Consider the following 25,835-nt stretch of genomic DNA (forward strand, 5'->3'; position numbering starts at 1 on the left):
TGGCTTATTTGGGACTTCACTTTCTACTCTTTCATGTTTTTTGTGCAGGAAGTGGCAACAGACAGTGTTCTCTGTGGGATAGTGATAGCCCTGGGCAGACAGCACCCTCTTGAGACAATGGAGCTGGTCCAGGCCAGATTTCAGCCGGGCTCCCTGCCACACCCTCTTATTTTGGAGACCCTCGCTGGACTGGCCCTTGCCAACCGTCAGTGGCATTATGAAAGAGACACTGTTCTTTGGCTCTCTGCTTTGTCTTTAAAATTAGTGAAATAGGTTTTCCCCAACACTACTGCTACACTGTTGGGAAACTTAGACTTTCAAGATTATGAGCAAGTGTGCTAGATTAGTTAATCATTTGCTTTCCAATGATTCCTGTAGTTGTCATAATTTGTCATAATTTGGCAAAGAAGGAATATCCAACATAGGAAAAAACCAGAAGGAACTTTGGAAATCTCAATGCTAACAACTCTATTGTACATAGGCTTAGTGCTGTAGATAAAAATGATTCTCCCCGATGTCTCTAGTGTTCATGCACTGCATCATGCTGAAATTGGGCCTCTGTGCCACATCTGATGTAGCCTGCCACCCAAGGCTTGTTACGCACGTCATAGGTGGCACATAAATAGTCTTGGAATATTTTGTCTAGATACTGACAGTTTATTTGGTTGTTTATACTTTGTGTCTAGAATGTGTTTAGAAAGTTGTAATATTCAATGCTTACTTGTGTGCCAAGTCAAAGCTGCCCTTTCAGAACAAGCTTTCAGCCAAATACAAGTAACAAATCATTTTTGCAACGTAATTTCGAATGAGAAAAGCACTAGCAAAAATCTTGTAAAGCATTTACAGAAAAAAAAAAAAGTATTAAAAGGTGGTTTAGCTGTAGCTGATTGAAAACAATAAAATAAAGGCTTTTTGTTGGGGTGCGGCAGCATCAATTCATTGTTTTTGTCTTCATTAAGTAAAACTGGCTGCATTAATATGTAAATGTGGTTGAAGGGCCTCTGGCAGCCGTTTATAATTGTTTATATATTTTGTCTAGAAATGGGTAGCACAATAGCTTGAAGTGATATTTTGTGTAATGCCACTGCCAGAGTGCTAAAAAGCCTTAATTATTGTTACTTCATAAACCCCAAAAAGGCATGACTGGAGCCATATTAATGAAAGGGCTTTAGCGTGACTTTTAATTTTGCACTATTTATTTTATGACCGAATTTACATGTAAATTCTGTACTGGCACACTTCAGATTCAGTATTTTGCTGAAAAGTCTTTGTGCACTCTTAGATAACATTAAACAGAGTACTTAAAGATCTGATGTTTTGTCCCCCAGCATTTGGTATCATGCCCTTCCTGAAAGCCCTACTTGGCACCATGCTGCCAATGTTGAGCGGAGCTCGCACTGAACAGCTTAAATGGGCTATGGCATTTGGTAAGAAATTAAATTTATATTCCTTACTCATGAACTTTATTTTCTACATTATGAAATGCCACACACATTCAGCGGTATAAATGATTTTATGATTGCATGTATACTGTGTTAATATATAGGGCACCGTGACCTTTGCGTTTGTTTTGGTAACTTTAGGAAATTCCTTTGGGCATACCCCTGGATTGTTCATGCTAAAATGGTGTACTCAGATTGCATGCTACAGTCTGAGACACTGACATCTGCATGCCGAGCTCTCAAAGATAGAGAAATTCAGTCAGTCATGTTGATTAGAGTGGCTAAAAGGCCACCATGCTGCTGCTTTTTGCAGCAAATAGCTGTTAAAAATTCATTACATTTTCAATAAGAGTTTTCAGATGGAAAATATTTCTAGTGAAATGGAATGAATATATTAAAAAAATATTGGCTTTGTATGTGAAAACATGTACTGAATATTTTTCTGCAGAGGAATGCAGAGGAAAAGTGACAAAAAAAAAAAAAAACATCTTTTAATACATGCAATGCTATTAAAAAGGCTGTTTGACGGAACAGCTTTCAGGCCAACAAAAAAGTGAAGGTTCACCACAGTTTCTGTTTGGAAGCAGGCTATTCGTAAAATAGTCTGCTTTCATCACTGAACAGGGTGAAGAAGACTGAATTTTTCATTTTGCACTACGGCAGTGCTCAGTAGAGTATATATTCAACCTCCATTAATTGCATCATTGCAATTGGTGACAGGAGCCATTCAATCTCCATTAATTAGACCTAAATGGGAGGGCAAGAATTGGTCGAATTATCCAGCAGATTGAATTAAAAGGCTCGAAGATCTCCTAATATTCTATTATATTACACAGTAGTAAGTAGCCTGAAGGAAAAGAAAGAAACCCTGGGTAAAGCAGGCTGCACTATATATAGTTGTATTCAACCTCTTCTAGCTAGTTGTCATTTGACGTCATACCTGTTCCAAGCTCCTAAAATGGAATGGGATACTTAAGCAAGGGAAAGCCAGATTCCGACGCCATTTGTACCAGTACAATGCAACCTTGTCAGCATGTTGCCTTCTCTCACCTAAAAAACAATGCTCTGCATGCACTTTTGAAAACTCTCGAGAAACTCGTGAGGCAGCATGCATTCAGGTGTGCAAATCAGTCGTTTCTGGTGTACCAACTGTTTTATCTACTGCCATAAGTTGCAAGATGGTTCTCTTACCAAGCCAAAGGACATAAAGCGGAAAAACATGCGGGTGTAAAGGCATTTTTTCACAATATTTCACATAAAGGCCCATTAAATCTTCTCTGTATTTGGGAGTTTTTGTTTCCTTCTGTTCAGCTCTTTTAAGATTTTCTGGTCATTTGGCAGTCATGTCATGAAGTCATAACAATGGAAGTCATAACAAGTCATGAAGTGAATAACAATGGTCGAGAAAGGAATGTTGCGGAAGCCAATGTTTTGACCAGGAGACTTGTAAGGGCTCAAGTCCTCTCGTTGAAATGCTTGCTTTAGCGACATTCCTTGTTCTACCACTATTAATCACTAAGAACCTCCATCTTCCTGTGAAGCTCTCTCATGTTACGGTTTACTATTGCCATGAAGTTGCACAAAATTTTAAGTTAAAATTCTGTGCAACTTCAAAATTTTGTGCAACCTGGAAAGGTCAAAGTTTTTAACCTTTCCAGGTTTCTCGTGCACTTTCATGCAGCATTAACATAATGATACACAGGCACCGTCATTGACTGTGACCATTATCATGTGAGCAGATGAACATTGCTTGGAAGGAAAAAAAAACATCTTGAATCCTTGTAACTTTGTGGCATATTGCAGTGTTTTGTCCAGCCTTAGTTGAATTATTCTCAAAGCCATCAGTTGAACTGAACGGGTAGTTTTATTTCCCTTCACTGCTATGCTAGTTGAAGCACTACGGTGAATACACATACGTACTAGCACCAGGTTTCCCTCCAGGAAAGTGTATAACTGCAACTCTAAGGGGGGTATGTCCATGACCCCTGTTAGGAGCTTTGCCTGTGGAGAAAGTTAGCTTGCCTTTTTGTTACCTAAGAGCGTGAAAACATCTTAAACACACACATAGCGTGAAATTTACAGTATAGTGGGCTTATACTTACCTAATTTTGTCCCTTTCAGCACTCGGAAGATTCTCTGAAGCAATTGTGGAGTATTTGAGCAACATTGAAAAGGCACCTGATCCATCTGTGCAAAAGGCTAGCTTTGCTACTGAAATAATTAGTGCCTTTGACTTTCTCTTAGCCAACTGGCTGCAGGCAAGAGATGCAAAGGTTTGTCGCGACTATTTTTCATATGATTGCAGGTATTTTGTACTTTGTCTTTTAAGTGTGTTAACATTTGAATGGAGTACAATTGTGGCCAAGCTAAACTAGAATGACGGAGTGACGACTGAAAACTACTGGTGACGCCATGCAGCCACGGGAACATGAACCCACAATGAGATAAACACCACCAGAAGAGTGGCAATAATATCTTGCATAATAATATATCTTGCTATAATAGAAAGCACTCATGGGCAGATCATAAGCATGACACAAAACACAACAAAGATGCAGCCCTCCGCTTGCCAATTATGCATCATGCAGGCATGCCTGTCTGCACTCTTGTGGTGGTTCTCATCTCGTTGTTGGTTCATATTCTCGTGGCTGCGTGGCGCCACCAGTAGTTCTTGGTAGTCGCTCGGTCATTTCAGGTTACCCCTCGGTTTCTTGAACAATGTTGTGCTACATGTTATTAGCCCAATAAGTTCGTACCGCATCCTCTCTCTAGAGGATGCCACTCTGATAGTTTTTTTATATAGCACATGCCTCCAGGAGGCCCTTGTGTTTCAAGGGCTCTGTTTAGGCACTTTTGCTTCTGGCCAATTCTTGCATCTGTAATATTTTGTAAATTGTGTCATTCTTTCGCAATGCATTCTTTTATTTATTTATTCACAGTACCTTACAGGCTCCTCATCGGAGCATAGTGTAAGGGGGGCATTACATGGTTAATTATAACATAAGATATATGGTGACAAATACAGAAAAAATTATATAGATATGTGCGGTAAATAGCAGAGTGACCGTGGAATTACAAGGCATCATAATACGCATCAAAAAGAAAAATAGGAACATGAGCTAAAGTGTGTAATAAAAGTGCGTATTAGAATCACAATGCTCATTCTCAATTGAGAATACAGATCAATTAAAACAAGTTATACAATGCTTAACATAAAATTAATTTCAACAAGGAAAAAGAAAACAGGCGAGAACATGTCCGAAACAAGTAAATATGGTATTCGACAAGTATTTAAGAGTTAGAATGCAGGCATGAAATGTTCATGCAGATGGCTATGGAATGCTCGGCTATCTGTAATGGAGGCGATATCGTCAGGAAGATCGTTCCAAAGTGAAATGGCACGCGGCAACGCCGATGACTTAAACGCTTGCGTTTTACCAAAGATACGCTTGATGCTAACGTGATTATGGAGCCGTCGAGACATGCGCATTGGAGTTTCCAAGGGTAAGACAGGTGGCCTGGTGTGGTTAATGTATCCATGAAGCAAGCATAAAAGGGAAGCAGAACGACGAATTTGAAGAGGGTGCAGTGAATTCTCAAGTTTAATTTTCGTTATGCTAGACTTGCGGTCATAATTTCCAGAAATGAACCGGGCAGCCCGGTTTTGTACGCATTCTAAGTTAGAGATTAAGTAATCTTGGTGGGGGGACCAGATTGATGACGCGAATTCCAACTGTTGGCGAATGAACGTTAGGTACGCCAACTTGCGAATGTTAGGTGGCGTTTTACGCAGGTTGCGTCGAGTGTAGCCAAGTGTTTTGGACGCTTTAGCGCAGATAGCAGTAATGTGGGGGGACCATGAAAGGTTTTGAGTCAGGTGTATTCCTAGATACTTGTATGACTGAGCACGATTTATGACAGAGTTGTTAATATAGTAGGAAAAATCTGAGTTGGATTTTTTTCGACTGAAAGAAACCAATTTGCATTTGCCCGAGTTTAGAACCATTTGCCATTTACTACACCACATACTTATAGGTTAATGTCATTTTGCAGAATAACGTGATCTTCTGGAGAAGTTATTTTTCTGTAAACAATACAATCATCAGCGAATAGTCTAATACTTGAAGAAATGTTATTGGGCAGATCATTTATGCAAATTCATGTTCATAGTACACCTTATTAGTCATTGCCACAATCTTATTATATGTAGATTTTACGCACTTTACAGCGACTATTTTTAGGCCCCTTTACAGCCACGTCTTATCTACTTCTCAGAATTCATTGCTCCATAGGGTGTGCGAATACCGAATAGTAAGTCTCGAATCGAATACCGAATCGAATATCGAATAGCAAAGTTATTTAATAAAAGCTTGAATATTTACAAATTCTCATGCAAAAAAAGCAGCTGTTGTACGTGATCTCGGGTCAACTTTTCACTTGGTACGCTCGTTGCTGGAATGCCCATGTACTTCATGGCCATCTTGCACAGTCCTGGGAAGTGTTGCTTGCCTGTCTCTTTCCAGAATGCTAGAGGGTCTTGGTCCTTACTGCAAGTGGGCTCTCGAAGGTACCGCTGAAACTCCTCGATGTTGGCTGTGTTGGAGGAGTGTCTTCTTTCTGATGATGCTGCCAGCTTCTCAATGCTGTCCTAGATACTGCTGACACGCTCCTTGTGAGCTGTAGATGTTGATGCTGCAGTATAGTCACTTGATGCTTCTCCTGGAGAGCTCTGCTCCACGAGCCTTGTTTTCTGCACTGTTTGAGCACAAAAGAGGTTCTTAAACCTTGGGTCACAGGCAGTTGCTAACACATACTCCTTTTGCTCGTCCTGCCCTGGAAACCTTGTCCTCATGCTTTTCAGCAAGTTTCTTACAAACTCTGAGGTGTCATCATCGGCTGCAATGCAGTCTTTCAGGACCATTTGTGTTCCATAGAGAAATGGTACTACTGACGACAAAGTTGCATATTTCTGGCCACTAAGATCTTTGGTCGCCAATGCGATTGGTTCAAGAGCTTTGATGAGCCCAGCCACTGCTTTCCACTCCTTTGGTTTCAGGTTGGGCACAGTTGTCTCAGAGGTGGCAAGCTCTAAACAGACGGCTTCTTTCAGCTACACAAGACGTGAGAGCATGTCATGCTCACTGTTCCATCTTGTTTCCACGTCTTGAATATTCAAGTTCCAAAACTGAGTGCTCCATCCGTCGCTGGCAATCCTGCAATCTTGCCGCAGCTTGGGCACTGTGTTTGTAATCACCAACAATTGCGCGACACTTCTTGAGAATGGCAGGAACACCTGCTGTTTCTTCCTTGGCATCTTTTATTGCTAGTTGCAGTGTATGGCCCATGCACTGCATTGGGACGCAAGAAATGCCCCTAATGGCCGCACGGAAGTTTCGTGCATTGTCCGTCACCACATAGACTGACACTTTCTGCAGTGGCAGCTCCCAGTTATCCATCATTGCTTGCAGGTGCTTCAAGATGTTGCAAGCTGTGTGACTCTCGGTCACACTCCGGTTGTCCAGTGCAAAGCTTCTCATCTCGAAGTTGGAGCTTAAGTAGTGGCAGGTAAGACTGATGTAACTTTGGTTAGACCTCGACGTCCACATGTCACTTGTAAACGAGATCGACTCTATGCCTTCCTGGAAGTCCGCATGCATTCCCTCCTTGACAGCCGTGACTGTATGTCTGTACAACGCCGGGATGATTGTCCTCGAAAACGTCATGCGACTGGGTATCTTGTACAACGGCTCCATGTGGTTCATCAGCTCTTTGAAACCTCGATTTTCGACACAGATGTAAGGCGGAAGGTCGAGCGCCAGCATTCGGGCAATCCTGGTGGTTATCGCCGTTCTCTTGCGCTGTGATAGGTCCTTGCCCAACTTCAACACACTTTTATGGCGTTCAAAGTTTCGTGTCACAGCTTTCGCATGTAGCCTCTTAGGCCGAGTTCTTTACGAAATGTTTTCAAAAGGCACTTTTCGTTCGTTCAGTTACGTCGCTCCTGACGTCGGACTACATTTTCCGACAGATAACGCAGATGAAATTCGGGAGCAGAACACATCGGCTTGGTTTGCGATAGTGAGGGACTTGGTGGTTTCGGATTGCCCGGCGAAACGACGCCAACGGCCAACAACGCGTAGCGCGTGGGGTGACGGGGGAAGACACTGGCGCCACCTCTATCCGGCTTGCAAAAGTAGGAGAGAAATTGGTTGGCTCTGCGGCCGAGAGGTGGCGCGAGTGCCGCCCGCGTCGACCACGCAGCAAGTTTGTATGGGTGTTCTGTGACGCAGCTATTCTAGCCACTGCGCAGCGACGGCACGCAGCCAACGCAGCATGCCGTGGTGCGCGGTTTCACGGTTCGCTAGGGCGGTTTCCTTTTGTGCTCGCAAATTGCATTCTCCGTTTCCTCTCAAGTGTATACAGTCACTGACCGATTTTCCGGACTTTGAAAACTAGTCCGAAAAACTCGTTCACCCTAAAAAAGAAAATTTATTTCGCTTAGAGTGGTATAAAAAAATTTTTAATAATGCCCTGCCTCATACTACGCTTGGAGGCGATCAGATTTGCTTGGATTTGCGCAAGACTGACGTCTCCACATACAGCCGACAAGAGTGTCACGGCGTTGGCTACGGAGATCGCCATGGAGGTCGAAGAAACGAGCCCCGTTATTTCGCACATGGCCTCCGAGACTAGAGAATGGCGCGCGCGCGTGTGTCCCAATTTTGGAAGCCATAGAGGCGGCCACTGAAAGCCAAGCCTGGTCAAGTCGGCGAAATTCTAACATGGCGTCCTTCAAGAACGGGTAGCGTGGCTCGGAACGAGCGATTTAGTCCGGAAAATCGAACTCTGGTGTCTAAATTCGTCCGAAAAATCCGTCGCGAAACTGCATTAGCTCTATGGGAACCCAGAAGGTGCATTTATGAAGTCCGGAATATCCAACAAGTCCGACAAAAAATCCGTCGGCGACTGTATACAGCTTTTGCTTCTGAAGGAAATGAAACATGGTGCAGCCTGTGCGAGCGGCGCAAACAAAACGCTGTTTTAGTTCAGTTTCACGGTGCGGCTGTGTCACGACCACAATTAAATCTGCGTGTATTAGGTTCGTGGCATTCAAACTTTGTGTATTTAGAGTGTGTTTCGCATATTACCCGCCAACTAGGCTCGCCGAATATAACGAATATTCTAGTAACTGAATACTTAAGATTCGATTCGTGAATCGAACTATTCGAGAAGTTACTGTTCAATTCGTATTCGTATATTCGAGTATTCGCACACGCCTATTGCTCCACTGCAAACTTAATTACACTGGCATGGCGCTCTTTGGCCATACCTGACCCTTGCACCACTAAACAACATGCATTCGTTCATTTCAGGTTACCACGTTTAGTCGAATGTAACACGACCGCGATTGTAAACGTGAGGGTCGCCTTTCCAGTCACGCGAGAAAAAAAAAAAAAAAAAACGTGAATGTAACGCGAGATGAACGGAAAAAGAAATGGTACCTTTATTAAAGTAATCACAATTCGGAAACATGTTCTCTTCACTTTTCGTTGTAGGAGGAGGAGACAGAACTTTTCTTGGGTTTTATTCTCGAGTGATCACTTTCGGAGATGGTTTCACTTTCAGAAAATTTCATGTGGCTTGGCACTGAAAGCGTATCCTGACAAGTGTTTCTGGCACTGTGTTAAGCTTGCTGTCAGTGCCAAGAGCGCTGTCGGCCGTATACTTCGAGGAGTTCGTGAAAGTGAAACTATCTCCAGAAGTGATAACTCGAGGATCAAGTCATCTTCCATCCTGTCGAGCTTGTGGTGACGAACGACCACATAGACCGGTAAAGTCTCAGGCTCTCGCGGGAGAGGAAAAACCGACACTCGATCTCTTAGCGTAGCATTTTTAATCTCTCTGGTTCGGAACGCTAGCCCGTTCCGGAGCGTGCCAGCTGCTCGTGCAGACGTGAGTGTCTACGTAATTATCATGCGATGCCGATGCTGCTGCTGCTACAGAGGGCCCCCCCCCCCCCCCCCCTAGAGAGGAGGAAAGTTCGACGAATGATGACAAGTCCACGTGACGCGGCGTGTCTTGGCATTGGTCTTGGGTGTCACGGACGGAGGCGGCGTCGAAGGATGCAGCAGGGTTGCGTCGCACATTGGTGGGGCCGATGGCGCGGGTGCTTCAATGTAGCCGGGTTTGAGACGTTCCAGGGCAGTTGTGTGCGATCGGCCATTGACGTTCACGACAAAAGTCGTCGGACGATGCTCGAGAACACAATATGGCCTGGAGTAGTGCGGCTGCAAAGGCTTCCGCACGGCACAGTTACACACGAAAACGTGGGTAGCAGAGGTGAGTGCAGGAGAAATGTACAGAGACCGTGCTTCTTGCGAACGTGTAGGCACGGGGCGCATCTGGCTGAAAAAAGCTTGCAGTTCGGCAACATAGTCGGCAGGTGATGGCATAGGTGTTTTGCTAGTGGTGACAAAGAAATCGCATGGAAGGCGTAGGTGAGTGCCTAGACAAGCTCAGCATAGGAGCAACCTAGGTCGTTCTTGAGTGCGGCTCTGATGCCAAGTAAGACAAGAGGCAAATGTAGAACCCACTTCTCCGGCGATTTATGCGCCATAAGGGATGCCTTGAGATGCTGGTGAAAACGTTCAACAAGCCTATTGAACTGCGGGTGGTAAGCAGTTGTGCGAAAACGGGTCGTTTCGAGTAGTTTGAGTAGCTTGTTGAAGGGTGCCGAGTCAAACTGCCAACCGCGATCGGTGACTATTGTGGATGGGCAGCCAAACCTTGCAATCCATGTAGACACGAAAGCTGCTGCAACAGTGGGCGCTGAGATGTCAGATATAAGTGTAACTTCTGGCCACCGTGTATAGCGGTCGATGCATGTCAGTATGTAGCAGTAACCTTTCGAGAGGGCCGACGAGGTCCAGGTGTACGGTGTCAAAACGAGCATCTGGTGGAAGAAAAGACTTGGCAGGCGGAATAGGATGACGCTGGATCTTGGAGCGCTGACACGACAAACAGCAGCGAACCCAATCACGAACTTGCGCGTTTAGCCCAGGCCAAACGAAACGACTGGAAAGAAGCTTCTGTGTCGTGCGTATGCCAGGATGCGACAGGTTGTGCATGGTTTCGAATAGACGTCTACGAAGGGATGCCGGAAAGTATGGTCTAGGTTTGTCAGTAGAAGTGTCGCAGACGACGGACGTACCATCTGGAGTCACAACGACGTCCTCCAATTTCAGGGACGTTGATGAATTCCGGAGTGTACAAAGTTCGGTGTCGTCACACTGTTGACTGGCGAGTAAGTTGACATCGATGATGAAAGGCTCCGACGTCAACGTGGAAACGGCATTGACACGACTCAGAACGTCGGCTGGAACGTTGTCAGTGCCCTTGATGTGTTGGAACGTCGTTGTAAACTCGGAAATGTAGGAAAGGTGGTGATTCTCGCGGGCCAAGTAACAGGACGCCGAACGATTCATTGCGTGCACAAGGGGCTTGTGGTCTGTCAAGACAGTAAATGCACGGCCTTCTAGGAAATGGCGAAAATGTCTGATAGCCAGGTAAGCTGCGAGTAATTCACGGCCGAACACTCTGTAGCGGGACTGCGCAGGCTTCAGTTTCTTGGAGAAAAAGGCGAGTGGATGCCTCGCATTGTCGATGAATTGCTGCAGAACGGCACCAACGGCGGTGTTTGAAGCGTCGGTCATGATGGCAGTGGGGGCGTCTGGCTTTGGGTGTCTAGCAGCGTTGTGTCGACGAGGGCAGATTTGACTCTTGTGAAAACGTCGGTGGCCTCTTCAGTCCACTGAAGCACTTGTTTACGCTTGTTCACTAGCAGAGTGTCTAGCGGAGCCATAAGTCGTGCGCAATCGGGGATGAATCGGCGGTAGAAATTGACAAATCCGAGAAATTGGCGAAGCTTGGTGATTGTGGTCGGTCGGGGAAGGTCTTCGATGACGCGAATCTTGGACGACAGTTGTCGAATGCCATTAGCATCGACGGTAAGACCGAGGAACTCGAGTTCGGGTTGACCGAATTCGCTCTTGGCGGCGTTAATGACAATTCCTTTACTGGCAAAGCGTGAGAACAACCACAAGTGGTGAAGATCTTCTGCGGAAGAGCTTGCGACGAGAAGGTCGTCAGTGTATGCCAAAATCAAAGGCAGGCCTCTGGTGACGGAATCGATGAAACACTGAAAGGATTGGCCCGTGTTCCGTTAGCCGAAAGGCATGTGGAGAAATTCAAAAAGACCGAAGGGTGTGGTGATGGTGGTCTTGGGAATGTCTTCTTCAGCGACCGGTAGTTGATGATAGGCGCGAACGAGATCGATCTTAGAAAAGATTGTCACACTGTGCAACGCTACTGTGAAGTCCTGAATGTTTGGGAGAGGGTAGCGATCAGGAACTGGTAACGTTGTTTACTGCCCGGTAATCACCGCATGGTCGCCAGTCTCCCATCTTTTTAGGCACCATGTGAAGTGGTGATGCCCAATTACTGGAGGAAGGGCAGATGATGCCAAGTTGCAGCATGTGTTCGAACTCCGCATGAGCGATCTTGAGTTTCTCCGAGGACAAACGCCGGGGTCGGATAAAAGACTGGTGGGCCGGAGGTGACGATGTGATGGCACACGTCACGTTGCACCGGTTGCATCCAGTCTGGCAGGCGCATCAAGGTGCGAAACTCGCGTAGGAGCGCGGCGAAAGGTTCGTCCAACATGGCAGAAATAGGCACGATCGGCGATGTGCCTGACGATGAGGCGCCGGGAACGGATAGCTGGGTCACAGAGTCGATGAGACGGCGTCGTTGAATGTTGTCAAGGAGTCCGTAGTTGTGCAAGAAATCTGCTTCAATCACTGCACGACGTACGTTTGTAACCAGGAAAATCCAGCGGAACAGTCGTCGAAGGCCAAGGTTTAGCATGACGGAGCGTGACGAGAAAACTGGAATCCTGGTCCCGTTGACGGCTTGCAAAAACGACACAGGTGTCGCTTTTCGGTCGGAGTGGTGGGCGGAGAGAATACTGACGTCAGCTCCTGGGGGGGGTGTCGACTAGGAACCGTTGCAGGGACGCCGACAGTGACGAGCGTCGTTTCCAAAATGGCGGTGGTAGTAGCAAACGCTAGACGGTGTAGTTGATGTTTCATTGTGGGTGCCCGTGCATCTTGAGTTGATGGAACTACGGCTGCGTGGGCGTCGAGATGACGTGCGGCGATGTTACGCTCCACAGATGATGTGTTCCAGGCGCTCACACAAGGAGTCGAGCGCAGATTGCACTGCTGAAGAGCAGGGAAGGGTCCGGAGGGCGGTTGTATTGTCACCCCGAGACGATGTGGTGGCTGTGATGGTTTGGATGGCTACTTCCATGACTTTGTCGGCCAAAGCGGCAAGTCCGGTAAGATCCATGGTAGAGGCTGTCGCCAGGACCATCTGCACGTTAGCCAGGAGTCGTTGCAACAACATTTCGCGCAACAACGCGTCGTGGATGGATCTCGCATTGTTTCCGAGCAGCTGCTTCATTTGGCAAAGAAGTTGACTAGGGCGTCGGTCGCCGAGTTCTTCAGCGGACAGAAACTGCTGGATGCGAGAACGCTGTGAAGCTGCTGTACGCTGTAGCAGGGCTGCCTTGAGATCGTCATAGGCGGCGGTAGACATTGGGGCATTCAACAAGTCTGCTACTTCGTCAATGGCGGTGGGCGAGAGTGCTGCAACGGCGTAATGAAACTTTGAGGCTTGAGAGCGGATACCAGCGACTTCAAATTGCGATTCAGCCTGAAGAAACCACGCCGAGGGATGCTGGTCCCAGTACAGTGGGAGGCGGACGGCGATGGCCGAACAGGAGGGCTCACCGCGTTCATCGGAAGGGTTCTGGCCTTGAGCTCTTGTAGCGTTGGTCTGGTCCACTGGTCGTCTCTACCACAGGAGCATATGGCAGTATCACGTCTGAGGTCACCAAACTGTGGCAACGAGCGACCATGTAGACCGGTAAAGTCTCAGGCTCTTGCGGGAGAGGAAAAACCGACACTCTATCTCTTAGCGTAGCATTTTTAATCTCTCTGGTTTGGAACGCTAGCCCGTGCCGAAGCGTGCCAGCCGCTCGTGCCTCGTGCAGACACGAGCGTCTAAGTAATTATCATGCGACGCCGATGCTGCTGCCGCTACAAGCTCATTCGAGATTTAGTATACTTCTTAAAAGACAGCACAACCATTTCATTCGGAGACAGTACCAGGTTATTATGTGGTGCACAGATCTCATCCGCCTAGCCTCGCATTTAAAGAGGGCCTCCTGCTAGTCTTACCATCTGTGAATCGTTGGCTCGATGACCTAGTCATTGCGGCGTTTTTACAGTGTAAGCTGTTATGGGCTCATTCTAATAGCCGTTTTGGTCCGCGATGATGCCGCCGCCGGCGTTTGGCCGTAACCGCTATCGCCGCAAATGCGAAAAAAAGTACCCGCTCTCTGCCGGGATCGAATCCAGGCCCACTGCGTGGGAGTCGGATACTTTACCGCTGAGCCACACAAGCGCTTGCTATCACGCAGCAGAAATATTCCCTTTAAACGCACAGCGCGCAGGCGCAGACGACCCGAGCCTCCGCCAGTATGGTGGCGCCGTGTAGTTAAAGTGCCTGCAACCGCCGCGCGCGCAGGCGCAGATGACGAGATGTGATTCAGCCGAGGAGCGCAATCAACACTATAGGCTGTTTCACATGGCGCGATTGGGGCGAAAAACGTCGTTCTGCCGCGCACGTCGCAGAGCGATTTTCGTAGAGAGCTTTTGCATGCGTCTGCGACAGTGCGATTTCCGTTGCAGCGACGCTGAAGGTCGCCCCCTGCTCACGAAGCATCCAAGCCTGCATTGCTAAATAAAAACAACGTGGAAACTTTACGATCGCTTAGTATGCAACCGCGGCGACTGAAATGCTGCACAACACTGCAAGTATAAAGTGTGTGGCTAATGTGGCGTTGGTGGGTGGTTTCGTTTAGTACCCCGTTGTTGCGGTAATATATAGAAGCCACAACTCTTCTCCTGGAGTAGTATATGCTTCTGCAGAACAAGCGACCATTGAGTGTGCAAGCACCTGGCACAATTTGTAGCGATAAAGAGGTTCACGACGGTGACAATCAAGTGGGTACGTGCCGTATGTGTAAGGCGGCGTCTGCTTCTGACCTGGATAGCATGCAGCTTCTCATTTTAAACGAATTGTGTGAGCTCGAGAAAACAAATTGTTCATGAAGCTCCTGAGCCACAGGCCCTGGGGGGTACGCTCTGTTAAAACATAATTGAAACTGGTTAATGACATTGCTCCGCTGAGCTTCCAACACGCAGTAAAACAGGAAAGCACCTACAGTGTGGACCACTTATAACGTAAGTCTCGGGAGTTGTAAAAATCCGCGCTATAAGCAGTACCGCGTTATAACCAAAGCATACTTTTTTTGGCTTTTGCTTATGCCAAACGGGCAACCGACCTTTCAAACACAATTTATTACATATTTCACCCACACACACATGCAACACAATTGCAACACAGCATAGAAACCAAGTTCCCTGAACAAGTGCGGCATCAGCCGAAAAACGCGGTTATTTTCGTCTGGAGACTTCTCCACGCGCACGCCCACACTCCCACTCCTGAAAAAAAAAACTAAAAAGAAAAGAAAGGAGTGTGCCACCGTTCTCCCCCGCACTCCGCGCACCCTGCTTGGACGCTGCTATCTAGTTCACTCTAGACGCTGCTATAGTGATGAAAACACACGCCTTCCTTTCTCCAACGTTTCCCGCCCTTTTCCTCCTTTTTGTTATGCTTTTCGCCACTGGTCTCCACGCGCGCGCCCACGCTCCCACTTCCGAAAGAAAAAACAAACAAAACAAATGCTGTATGTGCGAGTGAAAGCGCGATAGGGACGCCTGATTTCACGGAGAGCGAACGTACGGCGGATAGCAAATGCGACGACTCTCCTCCTGCCTCTCGTCGTGTGGAAGGCCCCCGGGGGGGTTTGGAAGGGAGGGAAGGGAGGCGACGTTTAGCTGTGGTATTCGATGCGTATCTTGCAACCGGGCGCAAGGGGAACTGGTGACTCAATCTCCCACACGAAAAGAAGAAAGCGCGAAGGCAACGCGGGAAGGAGGGGGCACGGCTTTCTCTGCAAGCCACTGCGTACTTTGCGCGGCTGAGGTCGCGTGCACCGTATCTTGAAAGCAATCTCCACACGGCTCTGACCTTTGTATGCACTGTGCTTTCGCCGCTCAGTTTCCGTTAAAGCGATAGACCGCACGAACCTTCGGTCGCTGCTCCTGCCGCGTTTGCTCACGCTTGCGTTCTTACAGTGCTTGTCTGCGGTCGTCGAGTGCGATCTATTCATGTTTGCTGGTGTGCGCTGACACCATGCTTGTTAATTCAGTTACTAAGCGGATGTGGCCAAGTTTATGCAGGCGATTAAACTACTATCCTTACTCCGTATACTCTACTAGTAAATTTGCTTCGCCTTTCGGGGGAAACTGCGACTTCTTGTTTCGCTTTTCGCCGCTGGTCTCCACGCGCGCGCCCGCGCTCGCACTTCGCGTTTGCGTGCCCGGCAACCGTGCGACCGTGCTCCGTTCGCCGATTTCATGGTCGCGCGTTTAAAAGAACCGCGCTATAACCGGTATTCTGCTTCACGCGCCTACGCAATAAACGGTCCGCCTATACATTGAGTTTTATTTGAGATATATCGGTGGTCAAAAAAACCCACGCTATAACCAGTTCCGCGCTAAAAGCGGTTACGTTATAAGTGGTCTGCACTGTATTTCAACGGCGCTTGCTGTTATGTCACGTTGCTCTGCCCACATCGCGCCGATCGCTGCTACTCAGCGACGGAAATACCAACATGTTGGAATCCCGTCGCGAGCTCTCCGTGACGTCGCGGCAGTCGCTGTGTGAAAATCGCGCCATGTGAAACGGCCTTATCCCGATATTAGATGTTTGCCACGTATTCTGGGTACTTCTTAGGTACACGTCATGACGTCTCCTCGCAAGGTACGAACCGCTGCTGAAGAAGCAAATCGTAGAGCTACTTGCGCGGCTACAACCAGGCATCATCTGGCTCAGGAGATTGCTGTGCAGAGAGCATTAGAAGCCGCAGCTCGCCGTTGACACTGGGCGGACAGTTCAGATCGTTCTCGTGAAAATCGAGGCGAAGGCACTTTGCCGCACTTTGTGCGTGATGCCGGTATTGGAGCTACTCTTGCGCCGCTCAACCAGCTTACGCTGTGACTGTGCTGCGTGTGCCGCGCAGGCCTTTGATTTTTTTTTTTAGCTCCTCTGCCGTTGAAATTGCTTGTTTCTCGAAGCAGGCATCCTACTGCATGCACTGTGTCGCCATAACATCGTGAATGAACAGAGTCGAAGTGCGAAAGGCCACAGGGTATTGCGGAACTGTAACCGTAATATCAGTCACAACCACAGTGAAATGGCATCAGTTTCGACTTGCTTCGACTTGCCTGTGAATTAGATTGAGACATAAAGGTGAAGGTTGCCAACGTAATCCTAAAAACAGCGGGATTTGGAATATTCGTTTTAAGAAGGTCAATTTTGCTGTTATTCAAGCTCGCATTAAAATCCAGTAAATACTGTAATTTGTCCATGACTCAACATGTTATGTTTACTGTACTGTCCAACTCGACAACAGTCACACTTGGTGGTAGGTTTTGTTTGAACATTTACTTAACTCTTTCCCTACGATGTGGAAAATAGGTGTTTTTTCTAGGTTACGGCAGATTTTTTTTTTTTCTGAAGGAACTACTGCACTCAGTATTTTATGTAATACATAAACAAAAAGCAGAATGCACTTTTCTCGCATAAAAATTTTATTAACGAGATGTGTGTCATAAAAAAGATATTAATTGCCAAAATCCGGATTGTGGGATAAAATTGAACAAAGTTTGTAAAGACGCGTGTATCTACTAAGAAACAATTCTTACAAAAATTAGGAAATATACTAAATGTATTGCCGTTTAATAGGCACTATCTCCGATAAAAATCAACATTTTTTATTGAGCAGGTATCCTGCTACAAAAATTTAACTGCAAGCACTATAGTTGGGCGTGCTGGGGCTGCAGCCACCGATCTTTCGGGCTGGTTTGTGTCGTCGTCGCTTTCAGACTCAAAGTCCGACGAAAGTCAGCGTCCTCCAACTCGCAGCTATTCAATGCATCGATAAGATCAGCCGCAGAGGGAACGGAATCGCGATATCTACGATCTCCAGAAGTGCATCTCCAGAAGTCCGTGTGCTGCCTCCGGAGCCAGACCTTTTTGCGTTTTGCTTTCACGATCGCAAAACTTTGGAGCGAACTGCTTAGAAAACAAAAATATAGTTTCGTGTCCTCCACGTCCGATGGCGCAGTGTGTCCGTGAGTAGCGCGGAAGGTCTCAAAAGCGGCGTTTCAAACCATCGATAGCGGGCTAACGATGCCTGATGGGCACGGTACGAAAGAGTGAATGTACCGCAGGCCCTTGTGTAATGACAATAGGTAGCTGGGATAGAAAGAGAATGAAAGGGTTAGTTAAGTACAAAAAGAAAGACTGAGGCTGCTGTATTAAGCTTTATCATTATAATAGGATAATTATAATGTTTCTTGGAGGTTATGTGTAACGTAGCTTTTGGGTAATTTCAATTTTATAAGTAATTCATTCTACATGTACCTCTCAAAAATTGAATTCTGGGGTTTCACTTGCCAAAACTGCAGTGTGATTATGAGGCACGCCGTAGTCGGGGACTCCAGATTAATTTGGCCACCTGGGGTTCTTTAACATGCACGAGAGTTTCTTGCATTTTGCCCCCATAGAAATGCAGCCGCCACAGCCAGGATCGAATCTGTGACCTCATACTCGGCAGCGTTACGCTGTAGTCACATAGTAACTATGGCCTGTATAGTAAGTGACCTGTATCTCTGTGAAATTCATTGCGCAGTCAAGCCCACTTGTAACATTACCGGTTTTAACAATATATTGGATATAACAATGAACAGCCACGGCACTGGGAACTTTGGGTTTGTTCTGTCGTCAAATAAACCGCTTGCTACAATGCTTATGCAGCGTCATTAGTTATAACAATTAGATCTGGCTACTGTGTCTCTTTACAGAAAAGAAACGAAACGTGAAATTCCAGGGGAAAAAAAAAATACGAGCTGCCGCACCCGCTTGCATGCTGTGCACACCGCGCATTTTCCTTCCTTCTCCCCTCCACCCCTCCAAAACATGAGTTGACAGCATTGGCAGGCGTCCGTGAGGGTGGCCGTCGGTGCTGTCGGTGCTGTCGGTTAGTGTTTTGGAGGAGTGGAAGGGAGAGGGGAGAGAAACGCATGGCGTGCATGGCACACGAGCAGATGCAACACCTTGAATTGTTTTTTTGAAGCGAGAGCTTCATTGGCCCATTGAGCAAACAAGCCGGCATCTGTAGGAGCGAAACAGCACCTAGTTTCCCATTGGCTGCAACGCCACGTCATGAGCGCGCCTTGACGGAGCAGAGTGGGCGAAAGGGTACACCTGCTGCTGCGGTAGCACGCCAGGTGTTCCGTGAGGAGAGAGGGCATCGCCGCTACGCCACGTCACCCCCGCTCTCGGAAGCCTGTGTTATTCGTGCGTTCTTTGTCCGCGCGAGCTCTCGCCTGCGTTCTAACTGCGTCCGGTAAGCTCTAATCAAAACGTGCCAAGCGTCTCAACGCGTTCACTTCCCCACGAGGTGTTCATAACTCGAAGGACTGCTCAGTGGCGTTCAATTGTACATTAATGTATTCACATTCAGATCTCTTAAAAAGTGCTTAGGTGTTCTCGGGTTTTTTCTTTGTCAGAGTGTCACTTGTTTTGTTTTTTTAACGCAGACACCCGGTAACCAAATCTAATTGTTATAACCAATAACCAGGCAAAGGAACTTTATAGTAAGTGCAGTTTATTTTACCATAGCTCAGACTAAAGTTCACGGTGCCATGGCTGCTTGTTACATCTCAGTATCAGTAAAGCCGGTAATGTTATAAGTGGGTTTGACAGGGCTTCTTTCTAATTAAAATGTTTTGATGTCTGTCGCCTTAGTTTCTTTTGTGCAACCCGTTTAGAATGATTATCAGTTAAAACAATATAATTTTTTGGGCGCTTGAATATTGTTATAAATGGGTTTGACTGTAATGCGATATGCAGGTCTAATAACTTTAAGTAAAACTAAAAATGATTATTTACAATGGACCTTTTTCCAATTCATCTATGCACATGCGCGTACCCTCGCCCAAGCTGCATTCCGTGCCGCGCCGCCATTATCGCGGGGCAGGTGCGCGAAGTGAGTGCGTGAACCCTTGCATGATCCGGGGCAATTTCCTGAGCTTGAGGGGCTGAACAATAATTTTTCTCGTGTTCTGGGCGAGGATATTGGTTAAAGGAAACACTTAGCAGTTAGTGGGAAAGACTGCAAGCACTTTTGTCGATGAAAACGACTCTGTGAACTAACGCTCGAGCGATAGGTGCAGCGTTTGCGACGACTCTCATGACGGGCACATGCTGTACTGTCGATTGCACAAACTGGCGTGGAATGGTGAACGTATTGTACGGGAGTGGAGCGCACTGTCAAATAAAAAAAAAATACCCCATGCTATCAGTGAATTATCACGCGATTCTTGCTGAGTGAGGGAAGCCTGCGTTCTGGTAACAGCATGACACTAGCGCTGTGATTATTGCACTTCTCGCCCTACGACTGACTCGGAAGTCACGGCGATGTTTTAATCTACGGGTGTGTATACCGCACGGATTTTACCATTGGCTGAAGAAAGCGTTACCGCATGCAGACGGAAATAGCTGTACGGTGCCAAATGAAAAGAAGAATCTTGCCACACAGCTGATCAGAATGCATCGTGCGAGGCCAAAGCGACACACTCGCGGTGTCGCATTATACAAAACTCGCGAGTCTTACTTATTGCAGGCAAATGAAGCTTTACGCGCCTGACAAAACAACGTGTTGCGTCCACTTACCTTCTACTTAGCCCCCCGTACTGTGTTGCGTCCACTTAGTCCCCAGTACCATGCCAAATACGATACATATCTCGAGATAAAACAACACTTGCCCTGCAGCACACTCGCAGTACGTGTGCAGAAGTTTTGCACATTGTTTTTTCATCATAGTGAGCTGCTTGCATGCCCACTATTGAGGGCAAGCACGTACGTGCATGCGTATGTTAACCGCCTCCTTCAAGTCGAGCCACTCCGAACGACCGGTCGAGTTCATCCTGAAGAAAGTCCTACCGCGGCGCGTTTGACGATCACACATGCCTTCGCCAGTTGAATCAAAGTACTGACCAGGCTGTTGAAGAATAAAGGCTGGTGCATCTCTCAAATCTTGATTACAAACGGCCTGCACGTTGCATCAGCATGTTGCCGTCACGTCGCTAAATGTAAAATGTGTTATTGCTACACGTGAGCAAATACGCGCGCGCTTGAGCAGGACGATGAGAAGCTACTTCAACAACACAAGCGACAAAAGCAAAAAAAAAAAAAAAAAAGCAGGGACGGCCGTCGCGAGACTGCTTGGTGAAACGCTACCATGCTCTGCGTAGAGGCGAGAAGCGGCGGGAGCGTATGTGTCTTGCCCGTCAAGTTTAGTTGAAGTGGCGGCCGCTAGAGGGGTCGCTTACTGGAAAAAGGTTCATTCCATGTTATAGCCTGAGATCTCCAAGAGGAAGGTTACACGATCAGCAATTCATTACATCTTTTGAAAATTATCTTACATTTTTAGGCATGAAACACTTCTTTTCTGCATTGTACACAGTTTCTGATGGGGGAATCTTCATTTCGCAAACGCCACTGTATAATTTTTGCATATTTAGATAGAACTTGCTTTTTTTTTTTCACTTTTTTTATTTCTAGGTTAGAGCCGAGTCGGCTGTGACCCTTGGCTACATGGCACAGCTTCTTAGCAAGTCAAAGCTGGAAGAGCAACTACCAAAGCTTCTCCCATCTCTGGTTACACTCTATCGAAAACAACATGATTGTTTTCCTGTCAGTAAGGTGAGTTTTGTCCCATTGGAATCTACTCTGGAAAGAATGTTGAATAGTATTGGTTCCTACAGAAGTGTTATGGTCGAAACATTGCAGACCAGCTGTTAAAAATTTCATGTAAGTTAGGGCTGGGCAACTGATAGGTAAACCTTCTGATTGATAAGTAATGCTTTGATTGCCATGGTTTTATTAGCTGCTTGAACGTCTCATGGCATTAAGCTTGACCAAGGTGGTCAATTTAATAAACAGCCAAACAAGCCTAATTACCCTCTTAAAACTTAATGTGCACTTGCTTTAAGAATGTTTCCACAAAGTCCTTGTGGTAAAGTAATTAACCTTGTATAATGTAGTCAAGATTCAGATGGAATCGCGTCTGGTCAGGTAAAAGCATGTTGAGCAGAAAATTGGGTCACTGACTAAGTCTAAGGGAACATTTTATGTTTATATTGTTATGCGATATTATATTGTAGCAGTATTGTTACACGCTATGCCGAGCATGGAAGAACGCGCCAGAAAGACGAAGAGGACGATCTGAGTAGCGCTCGTGCTGTTGTTCTGCCATCTTGGCTGCAGCCGTCTCTCTGTATATATCTTGTAAATATAATTTTCCTATCCTTTTTGCTACTCTCATCCCCGTGGCATTTTGGTGGAGGTGTGGGGTACCCACACGGTACAACGGAGCTCTGCAGCGGCCGACGCTTGGCTTCATCCACGATGGCAGAAGAGGTGTCTGCGCCCACCGAGGCAGCTGCAACGACAACGGTCGTCCTGGCTCAGCTAAAGGACCCAGGCACATTCTGCGGGGCTGACAACGTCGACATCGAGGACTGGCTACCCCTGTACGAGCGTGCAAGTAAGAATAATCACTGGGATGAGACGATCATGTTGGCAAACATATTATTTTACCTCAAAGGAACCGCGAAGGTGTGGTTTGAGAATAATGAAGACGAAATTGGGAGCTGGGATGCATGCAAGGAAAAGATGCGTTCCTTGTTCGGCAAGTCCGCTGGTAGAAAGGCAGCAGCAAAGAAGGAGCTGGCATCTCGGGCGCAGACAGCGACAGAGTCATACCTGACTTATATACGGGACGTGCTTGCCCTTTGCCACAAAGCCGACGACGGCATGACGGAGTCTCAGAAAGTAGGCCACGTGTTAAAGGGCATAGCAGATGATGCCTTAAACCTGCTGATCTGCAAAGACTGTGACACCATCGATGCCATCATCCAAAAGTGCAAGCGCTTTGAGGCCACCAAAAGTCGACGCATTGCCCATAATTTCGCTCGACTTCCGAACACGGCAGCAACGTGGTCCTGCGAAGACGTACCTGAGCCGTCAGCACCGCTCACCATGGAACACGTTAAGATCATCCGACGTGAACTTGATGCTGGGTCTCCTGCTTCTACGTGCGGCCGTACCTGTGACCATAGCTCTCAGATGGTGCCACTAGTCCAAGCTGTCGTTCATCAGGAGCTCTCCAATGCTGGCCTGGACTCTGTTTGCGCTGCAGCTCCTTCCCAACCGATCGACCGCCGTCCCTCACTTTCGCACGCCCAAGGTCAAAGGCCGCCGTTCTGTACTCGCAACCCACCCGAGTGGAAGACTGCTGATGACCGTCCCATTTGCTTTAACTGCCGTCGTATTGGACATGTGGCCTGTCATTGTAACAGCCGGTGGTATTGGTATCAGGCTCCCTATGGAAACAACCGTCGCCCCGACATGGGTCATGGCCAATTTCAGCCCTACCACAAGCATCCCAAACCACCGCTGACGACGCTCCTTCCATGCTGTATCATCGTTCGCCATCCCCACGTGGTAACCAGTCCTGTTCGCCGTTGTCGCGTTGCCAATCATCTCACTCGCCCCAATTCCGCCGCCCTGCGTCACCGATTGAACGACTCCCTCAGTAAAACTAGACGATGCAGCTCCCTGAGGTGATGCTGCATTGACGACCCGCCTGCCAAATCCTCTGACCACACTGCAGACCAGACGGAACCTGATAGACATTAAACTGGATGATGCACATGTCGCTCTATTGGATGCTGGGGCTCAGATATCGGTGATGAATTCAGAGCTTCGTCGCCGCCTTAAGAAGGTCCTAACACCACCCACAGTACCGCTCATTCGTGTCGCCGATGGCGGAACGTTTCCCGTGCTAGGGATGTGCTCCGCACGAATAAGTGCTGCTGACCGATCCACAAGCATACTACTTGCCGTGCTTGAGAAATGCTCCCATGACCTCATCCTCGGTATGGATTTTCTGTCTGCCCATTCTGCCCTTATTGACTGTGGAACCGGCTTGCCTCAGCTAAACCTTCCGTGCTACCATGACGCTCCTACTACCCGCCAACCGCACTTGTGCTCAGTGGATTACGTTCGTCTACCTCCTCAAGCCGTTATGTATGTGAACTTGCGGTCTTGTTCTCCCATTCCCGATGGCGATTACATTTTGACCCCGATCGTTGACATCTTATTCGCCAAAAACGACGCTCTTCGTCACGCCCTTATTAGAGTTACGGATAATCGCACGTCTCTACCCATATTGAACTTTAGCTGGTGCACGCAACTCATCCCAGGCAGCATGACTCTAGCCCACATTTCTTCTATCGATGAATGTGCCATTTCTGCATTCGTCACCGACGCTGCTCTGTCCTCTGCCCCTTCGTCTTCCTTGCACAATCTCGTCGACGGTGATATTGACAAGATGGTTGCGTCTGACCTTCCTGCACAGACAGCCGATATGCGGCGCATATTGAAGTCCTACCGTGACATCTTTGACTTCAATGACCGTCCTTTGGGACAGACATCTGTGGTCACTCATACGTCAATACTGGGGACGCCAGCCCAATCAGAAGATGTCCTTATCGCGTGTCACATGCCGAGCGAGAAGTGATACAGCGGGAAGTCGACAAGATGCTCACCAAGGATGTTATTGAATCTTCATGCAGTCCATGAGCATCACCGGTCGTCCTAGTCAAGAAGAAAGATGGCAGCTGGCGCTTCTGCGTCGACTACCGCCACTTAAACAACGTAACGCGCAAGGACGTCTACCCTTTGCCGCGGATCGATGATGCTCTCGACTGTCTACACGGCTCTGCCTACTTCTATCGACCTAAGGTCAGGCTACTAGCAGATCTCCGTCGATGGTCAAGACCGTGAAAAGACCGCATTTGTTACGCTCGATGGACTTTACCAGTTTAAGGTAATGCCCTTTGGACTGTGTAATGCCCCAGCCACATTTGAAAGGATGATGGACTCCCTCCTCCGTGGATACAAATGGTCAACTTGCCTCTGTTACCTTGACGGTGTCATCGTATTCTCACCGACATTTGACAGTCACCTTAGTCGCTTGTCGGCAGTTCTTGAAGTTTTCATGCGAGCAGGCCTTCAGCTCAACTCTGCCAAAATCCATTTTGGCCACCACAAAATCACTGTGCTTGGCCACTTTGTGAGTGCTGAAGGCGTGCAACCTGACCCAGAAAAAATTCAAGTTGTCAAAGACTTCCCTATACCACGTTCCACTAAAGACGTACGGAGCTTTGTCGGCTTGTGCTCCTATTTTCGACGTTTTGTCAAGAACTTCGCCGACGTTGCCCATCCACTCACGCAACTCTCGAAAAAGGAAACGTCATTTTCTTGGGGTCCTGAACAGGCCACTGCGTTTCACACTCTCACGACGTTACTTATGTCATCGCCCATCTTGGCCCATTTTGACCCGTCAGCCCCCCCGAACTTCGTTCGCACTGACGCCAGTGGAGATGGCAACGGCACTGTTCTCGCCCAGCAGCAACAAGGACGTGACCGCATCATCGTCTATGCCAGTCACCTTCTTTCCTATTCAGAGTGCAAATTTTCGATCACTGAGCGTGGGTGCCTCACCCTAGTTTGGGCTGTCGGAAAGTTTTGACCATACTTGTTTGGCCGCACCTTTTCGGTCATCACAGACCACCATGCACTTTTCTGATTGTCTTCCCTTAAAGATCCAACTGGACGACTTGGTCGCTGGGCACTGAAACTGCAAGAATACAGCTTTGACATCGCTTACAAGTCTGGCAGACTGCACCAGGATGCGGACTGCATATTCCGTCATCCAGTGGACCCTCCAGACTTGTCAGCCCACGATTCGGACGCCTGTGTCTTCGCGATATCCGATTTATCCAACATACGCAGCGAACAGCTCAGCGATGCCAATTTGCGTCCTATCCCTTTTTGCTACTCTCATCCCCGTGGCAATATGAGCTTCTTGTGGAACCCTTGTTCATAAACTTCTCGTGGTCAGTGAACGCTCAATTTTGGGCTCAACCAGCTTGTATTGCAGCAGGATCTTATGTGCAGTAAATACTTATGCTTTCTGGGAGCACACTCCATGAGTATATGATA

General features: G+C 47.4%; 1 protein-coding gene across 1 annotated transcript in view; it reads left to right on the plus strand.

The window, feature by feature from the left end:
• The window catches only part of LOC119436147 (maestro heat-like repeat-containing protein family member 1), a 267,656-nt gene that overhangs the window by 22,948 nt on the left and 218,873 nt on the right, over positions 1–25,835 (plus strand). Inside the window, exons 5-8 of the mRNA XM_037702909.2 lie at positions 49–205; positions 1,329–1,427; positions 3,564–3,715; positions 21,327–21,467. Coding sequence (XP_037558837.1) covers positions 49–205; positions 1,329–1,427; positions 3,564–3,715; positions 21,327–21,467 — 549 coding nt within the window. The remainder of the gene's footprint in view (positions 1–48; positions 206–1,328; positions 1,428–3,563; positions 3,716–21,326; positions 21,468–25,835) is intronic.

The sequence above is a fragment of the Dermacentor silvarum genome, chromosome 1 (assembly GCF_013339745.2).
Source record: "Dermacentor silvarum isolate Dsil-2018 chromosome 1, BIME_Dsil_1.4, whole genome shotgun sequence".
Classification (NCBI taxonomy): Eukaryota; Metazoa; Arthropoda; class Arachnida; order Ixodida; family Ixodidae; genus Dermacentor; species Dermacentor silvarum.